General features: G+C 37.5%; 1 protein-coding gene across 21 annotated transcripts in view; it reads right to left on the bottom strand.

Annotated features, from left to right (window-relative positions):
- Positions 1-21,720, bottom strand: part of SLC16A7 (solute carrier family 16 member 7) — a 152,849-nt gene that overhangs the window by 55,818 nt on the left and 75,311 nt on the right. For 5 of the 21 annotated variants that reach the window (XM_070270318.1, XM_070270320.1, XM_070270322.1 and 2 more), the window contains 4 exons: positions 16,650-16,809; positions 8,879-9,009; positions 4,656-4,743; positions 2,872-3,115 (listed from right to left, as the gene is read on the bottom strand). In XM_070270318.1, coding sequence (XP_070126419.1) covers positions 2,872-3,085 — 214 coding nt within the window. In that variant the 5' untranslated portion in view covers positions 3,086-3,115; positions 4,656-4,743; positions 8,879-9,009; positions 16,650-16,809. Of the gene's footprint in view, positions 1-2,871; positions 3,116-4,655; positions 4,744-8,878; positions 9,010-15,923; positions 16,070-16,649; positions 16,810-21,720 lie in introns of those variants that run through there. The other 16 variants (XM_023643907.2, XM_070270315.1, XM_070270312.1 and 13 more) reach the window with 7 other exon arrangements.

Genomic DNA, 21,720 nt, shown 5'->3' with positions numbered 1-21,720 from the left:
AGTAACATTTCTATCCAGTAGGCTGTGGGCCTGGAATTGCCTTTCCACTCTTAAGGGAAAAGACCAAAGGGTACAGAATTTCTGCAGTGCCTGACTTTTCTCCATGCCAGAGATGACATACGAAATGTCTCAGTCCTATGACTAAGGCCTCTACATAAGAGTCCAACTGCTTACTTGGATCTCACCTCGATCTTACCATCATCAATTACCACACACTAAGTATTTCCATGTGTCTGGCATTCCTTTCTTAAATCAACCAGATACAAAATCCCGTTGATATTTAATGTAGACATATTTTAGCTATCTATTACCCTAAACATTTTAAGACAGTATTTTCCAAACTGGTAACTATTTTACCAAACTACCATTTTCTTGATGAACTTCAAAAGACTTCTCTTTTGTGCTTTTTATCATTTATACTATAGGTATTAAATATAGGAAAATAAGAGCATAAAAAAATGAAAACACTTAATGATAAACATACATTATAGATATTTACTTGTTATAATTTGATACTGAGATTTAAAGGTTTGAGAAAAGTAATTGTGTCATTCTTCATTCTAAGCCTCTCTTTAGATGTGGCCAGGGAGTGGAAAGCTGTCAAATGGCCATGGCAAGTCTACCAACACATCCTGCCTTCAGTGGGTGGAGAACGATTTTTGGGGTACCATGCTCTGTCTGAGACTCACGGGATGCTATCCTATTCCGTTTCGTCCTCTAGGCAGCCTGCATTTCCCAGAAACCTTGGCCTTTGCCTCTAGGGAGGGCACTATACCTGACCAGTGGAATGTGTGCAGAAATGTTAATCCCTTCCAGCCTGGCCTCTAAAATATCCCACATGATCTTCCACACTTCTGTATTCATTCTCTGTCCAGCTGGATGGAACAGTTCAGGGGACACTACAAAGCCCTAGGTGATGGCATAGCCACTAGATGAAACATTGCTTGAGCAAGAAATAAACTTGTATTCCCTTAAGGCATTGAGACTTTGAGGTTGCTTGCTTAAAACTAGTAAAGCCAATTAAGACTTGATTTAACTAAAAAGACAAAAAACAAATTTTTGTCTTGCTTATGAGTTAGTCAACTATCTACTGAACAGAAAATTATAAATATCTAGGACCTGAAGTCCAAATTCAACAGACTTATACGAATTCACTAGAGGAATCTGTCTCAGGTGTCTTTAAGAAGGGGAAAAACTACATATGTTAACATTAGCACATTTCGGAGCTCAGGACAGATGACTTTGTGTGTTGCTCTAGCAAAGCTTTATTAAAGAACTCCTGACCCACGGGATAGAGGAACAAGACCAGGTGCACAATATCTACTGTTTCTGTAGTCATCAGAAATAACACAGTTAAAAGCCTTAAAGCAACTGTCCAAAGGAGAATGTCAGAAAGTGTTTTAGAGGCAGAATTTTCCATTAACATACCCAAATAGCATTTTAAAGACACCTTTCGGTACTGGAACAAAAATGAGTCATTTAACCTAACCAAAAGGGTAAGGGAGGCATATACTGGATTAACGTAAAATCACTGGCATACAGAAAGTGGAAAACACACAGACAAGATTATTGGAGGATCAAATTTTTACCTTAGTAGTACAATACAGAGACAATATCCTAACAAATGATTCTTATGTCATTAAACAAACGACCTCGGTGAGGGTAGCACCTGAATCAGGTCTGTAGAACGCCTGGCCTGGATCTCACTCAGTCACTTTCTCGAGGTAAAGAGGTACGAGAAAGGCAGAAGAGCAAGGTGATGAAATGTTTGGGGTCTCACTTGCTATCTGCCACTAACGAGCTGTTTGACTCAGGAAAACTATTCCACCTCTCCACTTCCTCAGCTACAGAACAGAGAGAAGATAACTTATTTCACAGATTGTTAAAAGGATTAGGTCATATCACACATAGTGAGCATTTAGAGAGGTCTTAGCTGAGAGTAAATACTAATAAATATTGGATATTATTACTAATGGTATAACTTCGTCACTATAAGCCACATTATCCTCATCCAAAAAGTAAGAAATTACACTAGATGATTCGCATGATTTCTTTAAGAGCCTATATTCTGAGTCTATACCTGTCTCTTAAAATCAAATATCCAGTTGAAAAACGAAAACTCTCTTTTAAGTAATGACTTAAAAAAATCTATAAGACAGTCTGGTCTGATGTTGAGATTGATTTAAAGAAGATAGGTGACATCATAATGCACTAATAATTCCAATTATTTTCACATTCAGAAGCGATAAGGTACTTTGATTTATTCATTATCCCTAATGAATTACACCCTCATTGGAACAGGGAATATAACAAGATAATTGTCACACAAATATTTAAATAAAAAATATCATATTTAATGAGTATTACAAAGATAAGGAATTATTTCAATCATATAAACCTGAATGGATCCAGAATGTAAATGGTAACACTCTCTTTTTTCAGCTTAAGGTAAAGAACTTTCTAAGCTTATAAGACTGTCCGCAACCTGAATTCTTTCTCATTCAGAAAAAAGCATTTCTACCAACTGTAGCAATAGTAGTAAATAATACTAACGCTATAGTATAGACTTTATTCCAAATTAAATGGTAAGGCACTTCCCTTGGAAATTCCATCATTTACAAACCTCACTTTGTGCAAAGAAATCCTCATTCAAATAAATACTCCAGTAAAGCTCAGAATGAGGTGAAGAGTTCAAGATGCTGAATCACTAAAATCATTAAAAATTCAATTCTAATTCTACTTTTAGTTGGTTTTAAGTGACTAAAATATGAAAACAGGGCTTTACTCTACTAAGACACTACATGTAAAACATTGTGGCATGAAGCAATTGTTTTTTTAATCCAGAATTCTATTTATTCCAAAGAACCTTACCTCCTGCGTACATAACAGCCAGCATAATAGATGATATCCATGCTATTTCACTGTAGCTAGCGTTGAATATTTGCTGAATTTCCTTGAAGAATACTGTGATGGCTTTGGGGAAGGCGTATGAAAATCCGATGGAGATAAAAGCTGCTCCAACCACTACCCATCCCCAGCCTCCATCCGGAGGTGGGTATGTTGGGGTACCTGCTGGTGGTGGCATTCCTGCTCGTCTATTTGAAATTCAAGTAACCTATGGTCAAAAAATGAAATAACAGTTTAAACCATATTTCTATTTCCATATATCAGTGTTGATAGTCATCAGAATGATATTTTCCAGCTTTAACTACAACTATATAATTTTTCATGAATATTTTTTAATACTCTTGTACTCAGGAAATTTACAAAATAATTGCGGCGAGGTATGTAACTTTGACTGCTACGGGGTAAAAATTGAAGCATTTAATTTGTTTATGGAAACAAAAATTACTCAAAGAGAAGTTAAGAATTCAGATGTGTATTGAGGTACCAACCAAAAGAACAAAAGCTATCTCAATCTGATTTCTAAGCATAAGGAAAATGGAGTTGTCATCACTTAAAACAGAGTACTTTCTTTTTCTTTCTTTTTTTTTTTGAGCAAGATTGGCCCTGAGCTAACACCTGTGCCCATCTTCCTTTATTTTATATGTGAGTCTCCTGCCACAACATAGCTTGATAAGCAGTGCATAGGTTGGTGCCTGGAATCCGAATCCTAACCGGCGAACTCTGGGCCGCCAGCTCAAGTGGAGTATGCAAACTTAACCGCTACGCCACTGGGCCAACCCCCAGAATACTTTTTTAAGACAAAATGTTTCAGATTTTCTATACAAAGGTTAAAAGGGACCATGCATTAAATTTGATGACTTTTAAAGAATTAAATAGTAGGCATATTTTAGAATTTTTCCACTTTTAATAATTAAGAATACTTAAAAATATTTCAGCATGCATCTATTTTCTAAACCTATAGGATTAGAAATTGTATGGTTTGAATGAATTAAGCTAATTTTAATGTACTTCCAAAGTTAGTCCTACCTATCATTTTATAAATGATAAATTGTATGCATTTTTCGCAGCCATGAAATTCTCCCTATCAAATGTATATTATTGTTTATTAAAATAAAGGGACTTTCTTTTTGGACATGACTAGGAATGGCTAGCTTTATGGTATAAAGCACCAATTCTCCTGTGGAAGAAATGATCACATAAGGCTTAACACAACTGAAATTAAATTAAAAACATCTTGGTTCCCTGACATCAATGTTTCTTTGTAGAATGCTGCTGCTTGCTTAGCTTTCAGCTGTGATTGCCAGGATTTCTCAATATTTTCTTTTCACTACTCTCATTCCATTTGTGGATTTCTCAATTGAAATGTAGAGGGAAAAGAAACACTTTTCTGTTGGTAAGAAAATGTTGGAAATAAGTTAATAAAAACTAATTTTGCCACATCTTCAGAAAACCTGCCAAAAAACTAAACACATGTCTATGAAAACAGACACAGTGGTTTAATTTTTGTTTAATGTCAACTTATATGCAAGCTATTTCCAGTGACCTTCTATATGCACCTTTTAGGTTTTCAGTGAAAATATTCTCTATATTAAAGTTTTCTAATTTGTCCATAATTATACTCAAGGACTTTGCTTTCAGAAACTCATATAGGAAAAATGATAAAAATGAAACAAATAGGGAGACCACTGTTTCCCTGGAATAAATACAATGACGATGATGAGCAGTAGAGTGAAAGTAACAATTATTACCTTAACTCTTTTTCAATGTTTTGGCAAATATACTTAAGACTTTAATATATTTTACAGTAATTCATGGATGGAGGAAAATCAGTATAACCTGCAATGAACAGATAACAGGACTTAAGATTAAAATACTCATTTTACATTATGTGAGTCAGACGTATCTCTAAGGAAGTTCTCAGACACATTCAATGTTAATCACCACTTAATCATTTTTTTCACTTTTTTTTTCAGCTTTATTGAAGTATAACTGACAAATAAATTATAATACATTTAAAGTGTGCAACACGATTTGATATATGTATAGTCTATGAAAGGATTCCCACAATCGAGCTAATTAACATATCCATCACCTCATATACATGTCTTTTTTTTGGTGTGAACACTTAAGTTCTACTCTCTTAGCAAATTTCAACTATACAATATGGTATTATCAACTATAATCACCCTATTACATACTAGATCCTGAGAACTTATTCATCTTATAACTAAACATTTGTACCTTTTTACCAACCTCTCCCTATTGCCCCCACCCCTCAGCCCCTGGCAACCACCATTTTACTCTGTTTCTATGAGTTTCACTTTTTTCTTCTTAGATTCCACATATAAGTGTGACCACACAGTATTTGTCTTTCTCTGTCCGGCTTATTTCACTTAGCTCCAGTCTCATCCATCTTGTCCCAAATGGCAGGATTTCCTTCTTTTTTAAAGCTAAATAATATTTCATTGTATACATGTATTGAGTTGTATGAGTTACTCATATATTTTGGATATTAACCTCTTATTGGATACATGGTTTGTAAATATTTTCTCCCATTTTGTGGGTTGCCTTTTCACTTTGTTGATAACCGGTTTCCTTTACTGTGCTGAAACTTTTTAGTTTGATGTAGTCCCACTTGCTTATTTTTGCTTTTGTTGCCTTTGCTTTTTGACATCAAATCCAAAAAATCATGACCAAAACCAATGTTGTTTAGCTCCTATGTGCTCTTCTAGGAGTTTTATGGTTTCAGGTCTTATGTTCAAGTCTTTAATCCATTTTGAGTTGATTTTTGTGTACAGTGTAAGACAGGGGTCCAATTTCATTCTTTTGCACATGACTGTCCAGTTTCCCCAGCACCATTTATTTAAGAGACTATCCTTTCTCCATTGCATATTCTTGGGATCTTTGTCAAAATTAATTGACCACACATGCATGGATTTATTTCTGGGCTTTCTAGTCTGTTCCACTGATTTACATGTCTGTGTCTGTTTTTATGCTAATATACTATTTGGATTAGCATAGCCTGATAATAGAGTTAGAAGTCAGGAAGTGTGATGCCTCCAATTTTGTTCTTCCTCAAGATTGCTTTAGCTATTCGGGGTCTTTTGTGGCTCCATATGGATTTTAGGATTGATTTTTCCATTTCTGCAGAAAGTGTCTTGGAATTTGGTAAGGATTGCACTGAATCTGTAGATTGCTTTGGGTAGTACGGACATTTTAACAATATTAATTCTTCCAAGCCCTGAACATAGAGTATCTTTCCATGTACTTGTGTCTTCTCCAATTTCTTTCATCAATGTTTTATAGTTTTCAGTGTTTAGATGTTTCACCTCCTTGGTTAAATTTATTCCCAAGTATTTTATTCTTTATGATGCTGTCGTCAATGGTATTGTTTTCTTAATTTCTCTTTCCAACAATTTGTTGTTAGTGTATAGAAACACAACTGATTTTTGCATATTGATTTTTTATCCTGGGACTCCACTGAATTTGTTAATTAGTTCTAACAGTTTTTTGGTGGAGTCTTTATGGTTTTCTATAGCATAAAGTCATGTTACTTCATCTATTCCAATTTGGATGGCCTTGATTTTTTTTTCTTGCCTAATTTCTCTGACTAGGACTTCGAATACTTAATCACCATTTGTTAGTCCTGATCTCATTAACTGATACTTATCGTTCTGGATTTCCCTTCCTATTTAATGCTGAACCCCGGAATGGAAGGATTCTTGCATAGGCTTTTGACCTATCTATTGGCTTTTTCTATTGCCTTCTGCTATTTCTCCTTTTGGATGATTGTGGAGCTAGTTCTATTCTGCAATTTTTGAATTAGATCAATAATTACATTTTATTTTGTTTTGTTTTTTTACTTTATAACATTGATATACTATAAAACAAGGATCAGAAAATTTTCCTGTCATGGGCTAGTTAACAAATATTTTAGGCTTTGCAGGCTGTATGGTCTCTCTCACAACTACTCATCTCAATAGTGTTAGTGCAAAAGTAGCCACGGACAATACTAAAAAAATGGGCATGGATTGTTCCAATAAAATTCTATTCAAAACTAGCCCAAGGGCTATAGTCTGCTGACTTCCGTAACAGAATATTAGAAAACCAAGAAAATCAAGAAAAGAAAAAAATCACACATAATCACACTATCCTAACACAATCATTATTAATAATTTTGCATATTTCTTTTGATTATTTTTCTTTATTCATATATTTCTGATTAATTTAAATAATATCGTGATCTATAGAGCATATAAATATAATTGTGAATACTGCTTTTTTTCACATTGTGCTTTTTCATTAGTTGTCTCTGTTAGCAGTTCTTTTTCTCTTGAGTAGAGAAGCGGCATATTCCGGTTTTTACAAAATATGGATAATGTAAAAGCGTAAACCAGAATAAAATATTACCAAATAACCACTACGCCACCGGGCCAGCCCCCAAATAACATTTCTCATGATTCATTCAATATGTCTTTCCCAATAGAGTCTAAGATACAAGAAGTCAATTATTGTATCTCCAGGTGTCAGTATACTTATTGGTATATAGTAGGGTATTCAATATGTTTATTAAATAAGTTAGAGTCAGTGAATAAATAGCTGTGAATATTTGTGCTTGGAACAAGCACCCCTTGTGCCTCTGTCATTTTATCTCTGTAATCATAAAAGTTTCGGTTTTAATAATGAATTTATTCACTACCAAATAACAATGTGTTATAATCTGTCTTGTCATGAAATAAATAAAGTAAATAAATATATATATAAATACATCAATACAAACAAAACTTAGTCCCATACACATTTGCTTCAGGCAGACATTTTACCAGCATCTTCTAGACAAGGACAGGAATAAGACGGCTAATGCTCGTGGCAATTATGGCATCAGTGCCTGGGAAGAGGCTGACCTTGGACTGCAAGCGCCACACAAGTGCGTCCGAAATGAAAAGCAAAGGAAGCTAACGCTTGCCGAACGCAACCTGACTAAGGCATCTACAAGCAAATGATGACTGCACCATTCAAATCCAGAAAACGACTCAAAAAATGGAAGCATCCGAAAAATTGAAAGGAGTAAAAACATATAATAGTGACACATGCTAACACCCCTTTCCTTCAACTCCTCCCATTTTTCTGTCTCCAACACACATACATACACATACACACACGTCCATAACCAGACATTTATGTCCTCATAGACAGCTTTTAGCTAATGAAAGTTCTTTAACAATTCTGGATGGCAATTTGTGATCTGCACATCAGCCTTCCACAGATAATCAACTACTGCCCATTTCTCTAGATTCTGTCCTTAAGGAAGATCATCTAGAACACGATTCCAACTCTGTATTACACTAATGTTTTTCTAATATATATTGTCTGAAACTGCATGCTTGTCCTTTGAATTGCTATTTGAATTATCCCTGCTTTGTTATAAAAGTTATTTTCTCAGATGCTATCCATTCATTTCAAAAGGTTCCTTGCCTTTAAAAATAATATAATTGAGCTATTTTTTCTCCTTAATCTTCTTTCTTTTCTGTCTAGTTATTTTTTTCATAGTTCACCAGTTTATCTCAGTATATAATCTTTTGTTCTCTGTTTCCAACACATTTACTTGATTTTAACTTATAACTGTATATTCCAGGTGGCGAGTCACCCACTCATATACCTCTTCACTTCTTTATCTCCTACCTATTTTGTTTCTTCCATATAAACCAACATCCTTTGATCTCTTAATTAAATCATTGCAAAGTGGACCCAGAAGCATTAACTCTTGACAATGTCCACTTTCAAGACTGTCATCTATTCATATTAACAACTCTTGAGAAGTCAAGATCCGATTCATACACATTCGTTGGCCTCATGTTATTTTCCTCTGCACAATTCTGTAACATTGTATACAACTTACGGCTGTTGTGTCTTGTTTCTTTTATTTATGGGCATAATGGAGAAAAAACCAGAATTAAAAGTATCATTTTACCTGTTGATAGATGCCCACTTGAACAGACTTCTTTGGATTACACGTGGAATTGCTGAACTAGGCACGATTCCTTGAAGTGGGATATTTGAAGGCAACACAAAGGCAGAGAGCTAGAGCAGAATCTGGATTCTCTAGAGGAACAGAAAATAAGGGTTACATGTGTGATCGAGTTCCACAAGTCTCAGTGAAGTCACTAGCTTTAACTCATCCAGAAAATTGTGACCATGTTTTAACAATTAGTAAAATTAAATATATACGTGTGTGTGTGCACACATATATATATACATGTTTCTTTGTCAATCCACTGATAGAACTATTAAGGTATGAACAAATGACCAAATGTGTGCCTAAGAAAAAAAGTGAAAGGTATAAAATGAAGAATTAGGTTTTTTTTTTTTTAAGAAATAACAGTAGATATCTACCATTATGAGAAGAAAATTTATTGGCATTCATGAGCTGTCACTAAAATAATTCTCTATACTCATTTAAATAATTTGTTGTAAAATTCAATTAAGTAAAATATCCATGGTAATGGAAATAAATAGCAAGTTTAAAAGACAATTATTAGAAATGCTATCAATAATACACATGTCCTGCAATGACACAGACTGGGTTGTGAAAAAAAAACAAAAAGTATTTTAGGTATCTTCTGATTTAGAATTCAACTTCCTAACCAGGTCTGGGTGAGAGATTAGATGCTGAATCTCCCTAATACATCAAACACCTTTAGTTTAACCTAAATCTGGTGCTGAGTATATAGAAGCTGGCACTTAGAGTTTATTTTGTTTGGGCCAAGCATTCCTTTGCCTAGAATAATTATAGCTAAGAAAAAGTCAACTTTTTCAATTAAATAACCAGTCTCCTGCCTTGCATCCAGGCCACCTATCCTGAAGTGCTGAATGGCAACAATGCAGCCACCAGGTCAAATGAGGTCTGTCTGAGAGGATGAAGAGAGTCTGTGTCTAGTTGCCAAGTCAGTGAGAAACCAGGAGTGGGGACCAGAATGAAGACTAATAAAGGAATTAGAAAGTCATGGATAAAATCCGAGAAATGGGTAAGGTGGAATTAAAGTTTTGTTTTTGTTTTTCTTTTTTTGAGGAAGATAAGCCCTGAGCTAACATCTGCTGCCAATCCTCCTGTTTTTGCCGAGGAGGACTGGCCCTGAGCTAATATCTGTGCCCATCTTCCTCTACTTTATCTGTGGGACGCCTACCACTGCATGGCTTTTGCCAAGGAGTGCCATGTCTGCACCCAGGATCCAAACCAGTGAAACCCGGGCCACCGAGAAGGGGAAGGTGTGAACTTACTGTTGCACCACCGGGCTGGCCCCTGGAATTAAAGTGTTAACTTGTGCTAGGAATGAAGAGTTCCCCTAAATGGGTCTCCTAGATCTGGGATCACAGCAGCAAGGAGAGGCTCCCATCCCCTTGGTGCCACAGGAGCCATGGGAGCCTCTGTGCCTTTTTTAAGCCGGGTAATTCAAGATGGCAGCTCCATCCTACGACAAGCAACCAGCCTATGGAAATGTGGAACCCTTTCTATATTTTGAGGAAACATATTTTCTGCCAGTTTCCTCTGGCAGAGAGCTGCCCTCAGAGGAAAGCCTGAGGCTGTCCCGAGCATTTGGCTGTGACACTGCAGTCTCTGCTTAATTATCCCCATGGTTTATAGAGGCCAGCACAGGGGCTTAACAGAAGATCTCGAAAGTCCAAATTCTAAATGATCACCAGCATTTCTGCACAACATTTCTACAAAGTTTTGAAGGCGTCTTAACCTGACTGGTCTATTTTATTCCAGAAAGACTAACCTATATCTGAGGCTTTTTTCAACAACTTGGCCAATAATCTAGGATTCCTCTGCTTGATAGCTACAACTATATTAATCTATTTAACATCCCTTTCTCTACATCTTTTACCCTCTCATAGCACATTTTTATACACATTTATGCAGATACATTCATACAATGCATATATTGGTCTTTAGCTTTAAAAATGAAAGATACTGTTTTAAAATTTGTGTTTGACTATAAAGTCAGTGGAAGACCAACAACCTTAAGAAAATGGGAAAGTTCCTTTCATTTGGGAAAGCAACTATTCTGGAGTCTGCTTCCTGAAGTCCAGGTAGGCATAAAGTTTATTCTCCCCCACAAAAGCAGTGATAACTATTATAGCTAGAGGCTAGGCTGTGGGACCAGCTAATTTGGTTTCTTAGCAATTCACATATATGCCACGTTTTATGATGCGTTTTGCTTAAAACGGGGTGCATGAAAAAACAGACAGTGCCTTCAAGCTTTGAATTTTTTTTCTAAAGATTCAGTTAATTACCATAATCCTGAGAACTAAGAGGAGGTGGTACTTTTAATCACATTTATGGATGAGGGCATAAAGGATCAGAAGCGCAAGGTGAGTTTTCCAAAGCATAATGTCCAGGAAGTGATCATATTGGTACCATGACTAGTATCTTTCTATTAGGCGCATTGTTTCTGATTCTACTTTAACATACCAACTTAGAGGCTTCTCTGCCTGCCTACAAATGTACTCCTTCGGTTTTATTTCTATGGTGAATTTCCAAATTTCCATTCTTGCACATAGCCTTGCCTGTCTTGTTTACCAGAATTCAAATACTTGTTCTTTGGAATTCTAAACCCTAACTGTCTTTCAAAGTTTTTAGAAATTCATCATTATTCCAATTTATTTACCTCTGTCTTTTCTATAATGTTTTTGAGAATATAGACTATAATATATCATTGTTGTTAACAAAAGGGTGACTTGATGACTACTGAAGACATTTGGCTATTTCAAGTGTTTTTCAAAAACTTATGTGGTGAGATATGCTGAAGCCCAAGAACTTTGACTTACCATCTAGAGATCAATATGGGTTGATCAATCTTTGGAAAAGGTGATGCAGGACAAAGAAATAATGAAACTACTGGCGATGGTCAATGGCTAAACGCTAGTGTTACAGTCAAGGCCCTTTCTCATTCAGGTGTATAGAATACCAGAATGTTCCTTTAAATACTTTATGAATAATCATTTCTTCACTTTCCCAAATCTAAATCAGGATGTATCAATTTTATGAACTTTTATCAATAATCTATGCCATCCAGAAGTTTATGTTTCAAAATATAGTCCAGAAATAATGTACTCAGCAAACTAAGTCCCAAATCAAATCAATAGATGTTAGCAGACTATTGGGTTCACTATAAATTCTGCTAGATAAGGCATGAGTAGTTCTTTACAACCTACCTGTAAAGTGACCTATTTCACCTAAAGGAATTAATATGTTCCTTAAAGAATAATGGACTGTCCTTTTGCTCTCTATTTCCTCCTTCCTATACAAAAGGATATAGTAATGTCGAGTTAATGTACGATGTTTAAGTTTAGGTGACAACTCACCCAGTTTTATAACAGGAATTAAACTGAACCAAATCTTTTCTTTTCCAACATGTAATTGAATTAAAATTAGAATCTAATCCTGGGAGGTTATTTTATTCTTCAAAGTGGACCATCTTTTAAATCCTATTGACTAATTTACTTTGACAGCTAGACAGGAGAGATCTCAATAGTTCATGGCCCAAAAAATATCAGTAACACAAAAGCTATTTTTAGATGTAAACTACAGCTGTAGTTAAAAGGACTCTGAGAATGCTAATTGATACTAAGGGTCAAACTAACCAAAGCTGTTTTTATAATGGGCAAATTAGGAAAGACACTGCGAACCAGCAGATAATTGAATTGGAAATGGACATTCCATAGCAAACAATTCTCCTGATTTCTTATACTATACTCTTAGAATTGGGTAAAAGCAGTTGTAGTGGGCTGAGTAGCAGTCCCCCAAAAGATATGTTTGTGCCCTAATCCCCAGAACCTGTAATATCACTTTATATGGTCCTATAGACTGAATGTTTGTGTTCCCCCAAATTTCATATGTTGATACCTAATCCCTAATATGATGGTATTTGCAGGTGGGGGTCTTTGGGAGGTGATTAGGTCATGAGGGTGGAGCCCTAATGAATGAGATTAGTGCCTTTATAAAGGAGGCCCCAGAGAGCCCCTTGCCCTTCTGCCATGTGAGGACACTGTGAAAAGACAGCTGCCTATGAACCAGAAACAGCGCCCCAAGCAGACACTGAACCTGCTGACACCTTGATCTTAGACTTCTCAGCCTCCAGAACTGTGAGAAATGAATTTCTGTTGTTTATAAACAACTTGGCCTATGGTATTCTGTTATAGTAGTCCTAACAGACTAAGATAAAAATTGGTTCTGGGAGTGGGGTGCTGTTGTAACAAACACCTAAAAATGTGGAAGTAGCTTTGGAACTGGATGATGGGTAGAAGGTGGATGAATTTTGAGGTGCATGCAGAAAAAAGCTCTTGCCATCAATGGACTGATAAGAGTGATTCTGGTGAGAACTCAGAAAGGAAATAGGAGTACTGTAGAGACAGTCTCAATCTTCTTACAGAATACCTAAGTAATCTTGAACAGAATGTTGGTAGAAATAGGGAGGGTAAAGGCCATTCTGATGAGGTCTCGGGTGGAAGTGAGGAACACGTGACTGGACAATGGGGGAAAGGTGAGCCTTGCTATAAAGTGGCAAAGAACTTGGCTGAACTGTATTCATCTTCTAGTTCTACAATAGAACTTGAGAGTGATGAAATTGCGTATTTAGCTATTTCTAAGCAAAGTGCTGAAGGAGTGGGCTTGGCTCCTCCTGACTCTTTATAGTGAAATGCTAGAAGAGAGAAATGACTTGAGAACATTGTTAATCAAAAAGGAAGTAGACTTAAAGATTTGTAGAACTCTCGGTCCATCCATACTTAAAAAAATGAGAAAACATGGTCAGAAAAGAACATTAAGAGTGTGGACAAAACACTCTTTATAAGTTTAGTCCTCCATTTAAACAGAAGCAGGAGCAATTCTTGAAGACAATGGAAGAATAACCTGGAAGACAATTCAGAAACCAGCATGGCTGCCTTCCATCACAGGCCCAGACTGCACAGGCCCCAGAGGCAGAGCGGTTTCAAAGGAGGGGCGCCTGAGCCTGTGGGACCTTGGGGCGTGCTGCAGATGCTGCCTCACATCGTGGGCTCTGCTCCTTGCACTCCAGCACTGCGCTCTTTGGCTGCCCCAGGTGCAGCTCCAGTAAGCCCTGGGATGTGTGACAGTGGCTACCCCTCTGGAGGATATAGGCAGCAAACTTGGGCAGCGTCCACATTCCTCCACCAACCCTGCTAATGTGTAGACTGCAAGGGCTGTGAGGGCATGGCTGCCTCCACCTAGATTCCAAAGGAATTTCTGGCAGAGCTGCAGGCTCACGATCCCACCCAGGGAGAGCCATGGACACAAGAGAGAACCAAGGCAGGGTGGGACTACTGCAGAGACCCAATTAGAGGACTGCCCAATGGAGCCCTGGAGGCAGGGCAGTCCCCAAGGACGACTCACCCGAGTGCAATTCCAAACCCAGGAGAGCCATAGCCAGGGAACTCCAGCCTGTGAGAGCTGCAGAGGTGAGACCACAGGCCGAGTGGGTCCAGAAGGCACATCATCCAGTCAAAGATCATTCTCCATCCTTAAGGTTTAATGTCGAGTTTTGGACTTACTTGGGACCTTTTACTCCTTACTTCTTTCCTATTTCTCCCTTTTGGAATGGGAATGTTTATCCTACGCCTGTCACACCATTGTATTTTGGAAGATTTCACAGGTTCACAGCTGGAGAGGAATTTGTCTCAGGATGAATCATACCTTGAGTCTCCCCCATATCTGATTTGAATGATATTTACATGAGACTTTGGGCTCTAGACCTTTGACTTGATCCTGGAAGGAGTTAAGACTGTTGGGGCTATTGAGATGGAATGAATATTTTGCATAAGAGAAGGACATGAATTTTAGGTTAGGTGTGGAATGCTATAGACTAAATGTTTGTGTCCTCTCAAAATTCATATGTTGAAATCTAATTCCCAGTGTGATGGTATTTGGAAGTAGGGCCTTTGAAAATTGATTAGGTCATGGAGATGGAGCCCTCATGAATGGGATTAGCGCCCTTATGAAAGAGACCCATGAGAACTCCCTTGCCCCTTCTGCCATGTGAGGACATGAGAAGATGGCCATCTATGAACCAGGAAGCTGGTTCCGGTCAGACACTGAATCTGCTGGCACCTTGATCTGGACTTCCCAGCCTCCGGAGAGCCTCCCAGTCTATGGTATTTTGTTATAGCAGCCCCAACAGACTAAGACCAGCCCAAAATTTTAAATATGTTTTCATATTTAGAGAAGAACTGGTCTGAGTGTGCTACCTACTTGCATCTTTGTAGTCTTTTCTTTTCTCCCAGAACCAAAGCTTAGAAAAGATATGTATGGCTCCACTATTAGGGAGGATGGCAACAGATGAGTGAGTTTTCTATTCTGTCTCCACCCTCACTTCTGCCACAGTTCTCAAAGCCACAGAATCCTTTATAGAAACAAAATCTTACTGAGAATCCTACTACCCAAACCAGCTACTCTGGTTTCTGGGGGAGTCAGAGAGACCTGGCTCTCTACCTATCAGCATTTCCCGACTCCTTCCCCAAAATGGTCCCTGAGGTTCCTCTTCAAACACTTAGAATTCCTTGGAGCCTAGATAGAAAACCATTTTTACTATCTTTCCCACCTCTCACATTTAGTGACATTCTCTGGTCAACCTGGAGAAAAGTGGAATTATATTTAAGAGATTTGAGGCCTTCCATTTTTCATTTAGTCTAAAGATTTTCTGGTGTTTGTTCTTTTCCTCAATCTGAAAAGAAGGTCATTAATTGGCACTAGGAAGGGGAGTTTTAAAAAAGAAAAACCCTGGATGTTTCTAGGAAGATTATAAGGCAGAAGAATACGTTTCTCACTTTTCTATTAAAAAGCCAATTTTAAAAAATTGAATAAGAAAAACAAATACACAAGATCTCCTGATACCAATGATGAGATTCAGAAATTTGTTAGAAGCCCCTAGAAGTTTCTATAAAATACAATACCGATGGGGGCAGGATTAAGAAATAGTACGACAACAAGGTGAATCAACCTGGCCACAGGCATCCAGTAACATGGTCTTCCGTTTCACCAACATAAGCTTCCCCGGTCTATCGACTCCTCTGCCCACTGGATGGCTGAAGCTTCCTGTGAACCATTGCTCTTTGTAGAATCCTGGATATATTTAGTTCCATCTATGACATATCTCTTTGTCATTCAACACTGTGTCAGCTGTAGCCTCATGATTCTGTGACCCCTGCCCCTATCTCCCTGAGGAATCATGTTTATAATATGGAGAAACTAAAGACAACCTAAATGCCCAACCTTGGGAAGTGTTGAATATATTACTGTCATCCACTTGAGAGACTGTTATACATAAATTTAATGATTATTATGAAGATTAAATCATAACATGGGAAATATTTTTTATATAATGTTCAATGAAAAAAGGATGATATAAACTTGCATGATAGAAGAATTCAAAATATGTGACAAAAGAGATGTATTAAAAAGAAAATGCATAGGCCATAGTGTTAGGGCGGGGCTTATAGAAAACAATTATATTTTCTTATACTAATTTGGGATAATTCTATTATAATAACTTAATATATAAAACACTTTAAGTTAATATTACACATCTAATTAGCTGCCCTAATTTTGGGTTTTATATGTGTTTTTAAAAATAGGTTAATTTTCACTCATCTACAATCAATTCAAATATGATTATTGTAAGGTAATACAATGAAATCAGAAGCTATGTTTTACTTAGAGATCTTACCTCCATTTTTGTTTCCTTTTTTTTTTGTTTTATATTGTTTTGCTTTTAGTTATATCTAAATGAAATTATGAGCCTCTTGTATACGTTGTAAAGACGATCCCCAGAGATGGTCCTCATGCATAAATTTAGATATAAATTACATTTGCTGATAACCAACGACCTGTATAAATAACATTCACTGTTACCTCTTATGTTACAAGTAAGCATCACTGATTAAGACATTTGACACTTTAACATGTGCATTTTCTCATAACTCTATTTAGTAGCTATTGCCTCCATTTTGTAGACAATGCAACCAAAATTCAACCATGTGAAATATCTTTTTTTAAGTCTCTGCAGCATCTGTTTTACTCCAGGACTAGGCTCTTATAGAGTTAAGAGCTGTGCACGTTGCTTTTCAATCATGAACTGCCTGACATGTTCTGATCGCCACCCCTTCTCCACCCCAGGATTTGGCCTCTTCTAATATTGCTTTGCTTGTGGTCACTGCCCAAGTTTTCTGCCCTCCACCCATTCCGACTATGTGCTTCCCCAAAGACTTCAGGAGACACTCAGTTAGTTTGGTAATTGCCAAAATACAAAGAGGAAATGAAGGCTGGAGCCCACAGAAAATTAATCATCTAGTGGATTCAGCACTAGTCAGGATTATGAAACTTTGAAGGGTTTGAAGGGAAGAGCTGTGGAACTCTTAGGAACCTAATCAGGTTATCACCTATTTCTTCTTCTATACACTTATGAGAGAATTAAATTGGTAATTTTGATTTTTTTTCATAATTATTTGTCCCCTACCCATCCTTGTCATGCTTCTCTGCAGGCAAAGTATACTCCCTACCCACTGACTTTGGGCTAGGCCATGTGACTTGCTTCATCTACGGGACGCCAATGATGTCTAGGCCATGCCCAAGAGTAAGCTTAAAATGTATTTGCACGTTTTGACTTTACAGCTGTAGTCCTTACCGTCCAAGATGAGAACATGTCCCTTTAGCCCAGATCCCTGAAAATAAGAATATGTTTGAAGATCAGCCAATCCTACCAGAGCGAACCTGAGTTATTGCTGACCCATCGCCGCCAAGTAGCATGAACAAGAAATAAATACCTATTGTTGTAAGCTCTAAGATATTGGAGTTGTTTGATAGAAAAACAAAATCTGAGGTTGGGTGGGTAAAACAAAATCCTAAACTACGTGGCACTGGCTTGAGGGATGGGCAGCTGGTGGTGAGGACTCTCTGTTAGAAAAGGTTAAACAATGACAATGTATGCTAGGCAGAGGCGAAATATTTGGTAAAACTTTTGCCTGTGATATCCTAAAAGGCAGAAAATGCACACAATGCAGTTAGGGTTCTGGGACAAAAGATTTGGAGAAAAAATGTTGGTAGCATGAATTGTTTTTTTTTTTTAATTATTATTTTTTCTTTTTTGAGGAAGATTAGTCCTGAGCTAACATCTGCAGCCAAACCTCCTCTTTTTGCTGAGGAAGACTTGCCCTGAGCTAACATCTGTGCCCATCTTCCTCCAATTTATATGTGGGATGCCTGCCTCAGCATGGCTTGACAAGAACACCTGGGATCCGAACCAGCGAATCCCAGGCCACCAAAGTGGAACACGTAACTCAGTCACTATGCCACTGGACTGGCCCCATAAATTGGTTTTAATTAGCTACATTCACAAGTTCTAGGAAAGGCAATGAAGTCATAATAGACACGACCTGTTTGCAAGCAGGGATGCAAAGGGAAAAGGGACAATCCATGTGTTACAGGATTTGCAGGGTTGAAAGACACATTTTTCCCTCTATCTTTAGCCTGGAAAAAGATTCTCAAGTTAAGACACCAGCTCAGGGCAAAAACTAAATCAAAAGGTCACTAAAGCAGGGGTAAAGACCAAACCCAGGATGTAGCCTTAGTAACTTTTCTTAAAATCTCTTAAAGGCTTAAGTCAGACACCAGTAAATTCTTTCAGTTTGAAAAACAGTTGGGAGCAGAGGTGGAGAAGAGATCAATGGTGTGGTCCCTGAAGATCTAATGAACTCAGATTTTCCATAATTCAGTCTATTTAGAGAGGCATGTCTCAGAAAGAACTGAGAGTTATTATTTGCACTAAATAGAACCAAATAATTTTTGAAATATTTTTTAAAGGGTTATACTATAAAATGCGCTATCAGCCTGCATGGAAAGCAACAGTGACTGTTGGAAATGTAAAATGACCACGTGATTAAAGTGACTCCAATATCCTGTAACTTGCTTTACGTGACGTACAGAGATGTAACACTATGGAAAATTTAAATACATGTATTACAATAAACGTTGCTAAAGTGTTGTAACCCTTTAAGCAAGTGACATTCACACTGGCTTTTAATTTCCTTATTTGTAAAAAGCGCAGGATTAAGTGTTCTCAGAGGTCCCTTTCAGCTCATATTTGATTCTATGACACTAGTTCTATTTTATAGACTTTCTTAGCGTGTGACATACAAACTTTTTCCCTCCTCTAGGAAAATGCTACTGCCATTCAAAAATAAGTAATGAACAGATAGACATTATTTGAGAAAGTTTTCCAAGATTCCAAAAATATGGGCTGAATGAGAAAAGTTCTTTTGAAAGAATCATCTGAAGGAATTCCATTATATAAGTGGACGGGGCCAAGCATTTAATTAAATTCAAGAGGCTCCTAAAGGCCAAGTGCTGGTTCCTTAAGCGTGCTTAAAATTTTATTCAATTCCCAAATCACAATTTAGTTTCCATAAAACTTATTGTATGAGAACCTCAGAGGATCTGGTATATGTTTGAATAGTTTTTCATTTATCAAGATTAAAATATTGAAGCATATTTTCATGTTCTTTAACAGAATACGTTCCCATAAAAGTGGGACAATTTGGTTAAGTGTTGCAAATAAATCACATGAAGATATTTTTCAAAGATAGAATGAAAATAGAGCCTCCAATATTATATATTCAAAATGTTTTAAAGAAGTATGTAATATTTCAATTCATACACTATATGTTTTTAGTTCCCATATTTGCCAAATTTATATACTCAAATAAAAATATTATACTACATGAATACCACATGGGAATCATTTCAATCATTTATTGTTTGATAAAAATATTATATTCAATAGAATTTAAATAATCACTAAAGAGCATTAATAATGCATCAGAGTTGACTATTTACAAACATTCCAAAAGGTACTCCTCTTTTCAAACTTAAACATAAATTTTATGACACTGACTTCGGTGGGGACTGTTACTGCAATCATTTCTTATAAAAGATCAATAAAAACCAGCTGAAATAGGCAGCAGAGCTGAAAATGGTCACTTTCATCACATCTTATGACATTCTCAAGATTCACTACGAAGATCCTCTCTAAGGAAGGAATTCCACAGAATTCACCATTCCAAGCCCTCTTATTTAGAATCCGATGTCATTGTTATGTAATATTCACTGAACACTGATAATGAAGTTGGTGCTGACTGGCAAAAATGAACCCAAAGTTAAATATAACCTAGCTGAGAGCCACAGGCGTGGCTGAAAATAAATTGATTGGTTCGATCCTGCTTATCACCCCTGGAAGGTCACCAGAAAGAAGGGTCATCCCGAAGGCAGAGAAAGAAAGCCTTCTCATTCCCTTTCCCTTTGCTCACTGTCCTAGTCGAGACTGTGAATCCCATAAAAACACATAAACAAACAAACTGTGGTCCCCTGAGAACTGATGACGCACTTGGACCACAGCAAATGGGAAGCAACAGAATTCTCAGAAACCTTTTGCCTTTGCACACTGCATTCATTTCCCCCACCTTAGCCTTCTCCTAAAGGAGCCTAAGGAGGCTGCCTTCTTTCAGGTTTGGCTGCCAACTGGGCAGGGAAGATATCAATAATTCCAAGCATCACCTTGATTCTAACGTAATTTCTCTACCTTTTAATTCTTTTATTAGTTTAATTTTGTTCCCACCTAGCGCTTTCCTCATAGCTCCTGGCATCCACCCATCCTCCCAGACCAGAGATTCTGCTGCCTGACTGGGAACCATTCTCTTCATGTTTGTTCCGACTTTGCTGCAGCTTGAATGAAAAGTTAGCTCTCAAGCCCTAAAGCTTCCTTTACATTCCTTCATGCTCCACGAGAGAGCGCTGTGCTTTCTCTGACCTTCTGGTTGCCAGTTCCATGCATCCCAGACTGACAGACAGCAGGACATGCAGCTGAGATAGAAGCAACAAGCTTCCGGTCCTTTCTGCTCTGCTCACTAGAATGACACCATTCCAAACCTGCGAACAGCAGAAAGGGATTCCTATCTTTCACCTCCATCTCAGACAAACCTTTCACCCAGTTCCTTTGGGGTCAAACGTGTAAAACTCACCACCAAGGACCTTGGGGAATGAGGCTGCATTAAGGGATTCCTGGGGTCTTAGGACTCTAACCCACTCCAACTGGCCCCTCTGGGTGATGGAAATAATTAGACCTTTGAATATAAACCTATCCTGAAAGGAGTTCACACTGACTAAGCCATGTTCCTCATGGACCTAAAAAAAAGACCTGAATGTCATTGGTTCCATCTGTGCCCACAGCTGACCCTCTTAAAGGATTCAGTAAAAGAAAGCTCTCTATCCAATATAAGAGATTAAGAAATGCTATAGGTTGAGGGGCCAGCCCTATGGCCAAGTGGTTAAGTTCGTGTGCTCTGCTTTAGCAGCCGGGGTTCGCTGGTTCAGATCCTGGGCATAGACCTAGCACCGCTCATCTAGCCATGCTGAGGTGGCGTCCCACATAGCAGAACCAGAAGGACCTACAACTAGAATATATAACTATGTACTGGGGGCTGTGGGGAGAAGAAGAAGAAAAAAAGAAGATTGGCAACAGAAGTTAGCTCAGGTGCCAGTCTCTAAAAAAAAAAGAAATGCTATAGGTTGAATCACTATTTGCAATATTACGTCCAGTCACACTTGACCTTAAATGGGGCTACAAAACAAGAACTATTCTTCGTTCACCATCATGCCTACACCTCTCCCTAATGTATATGAATCTCCTGATAGACAAGGAAATTATTTCAGGAAATAATTGAGTTAGGAAAAATGTTATTAACAAT

The sequence above is a fragment of the Equus caballus genome, chromosome 6, assembly GCF_041296265.1.
Source record: "Equus caballus isolate H_3958 breed thoroughbred chromosome 6, TB-T2T, whole genome shotgun sequence".
Lineage (NCBI taxonomy): Eukaryota > Metazoa > Chordata > Mammalia > Perissodactyla > Equidae > Equus > Equus caballus.
This window is presented reverse-complemented; position numbering and strand designations above follow the sequence as displayed.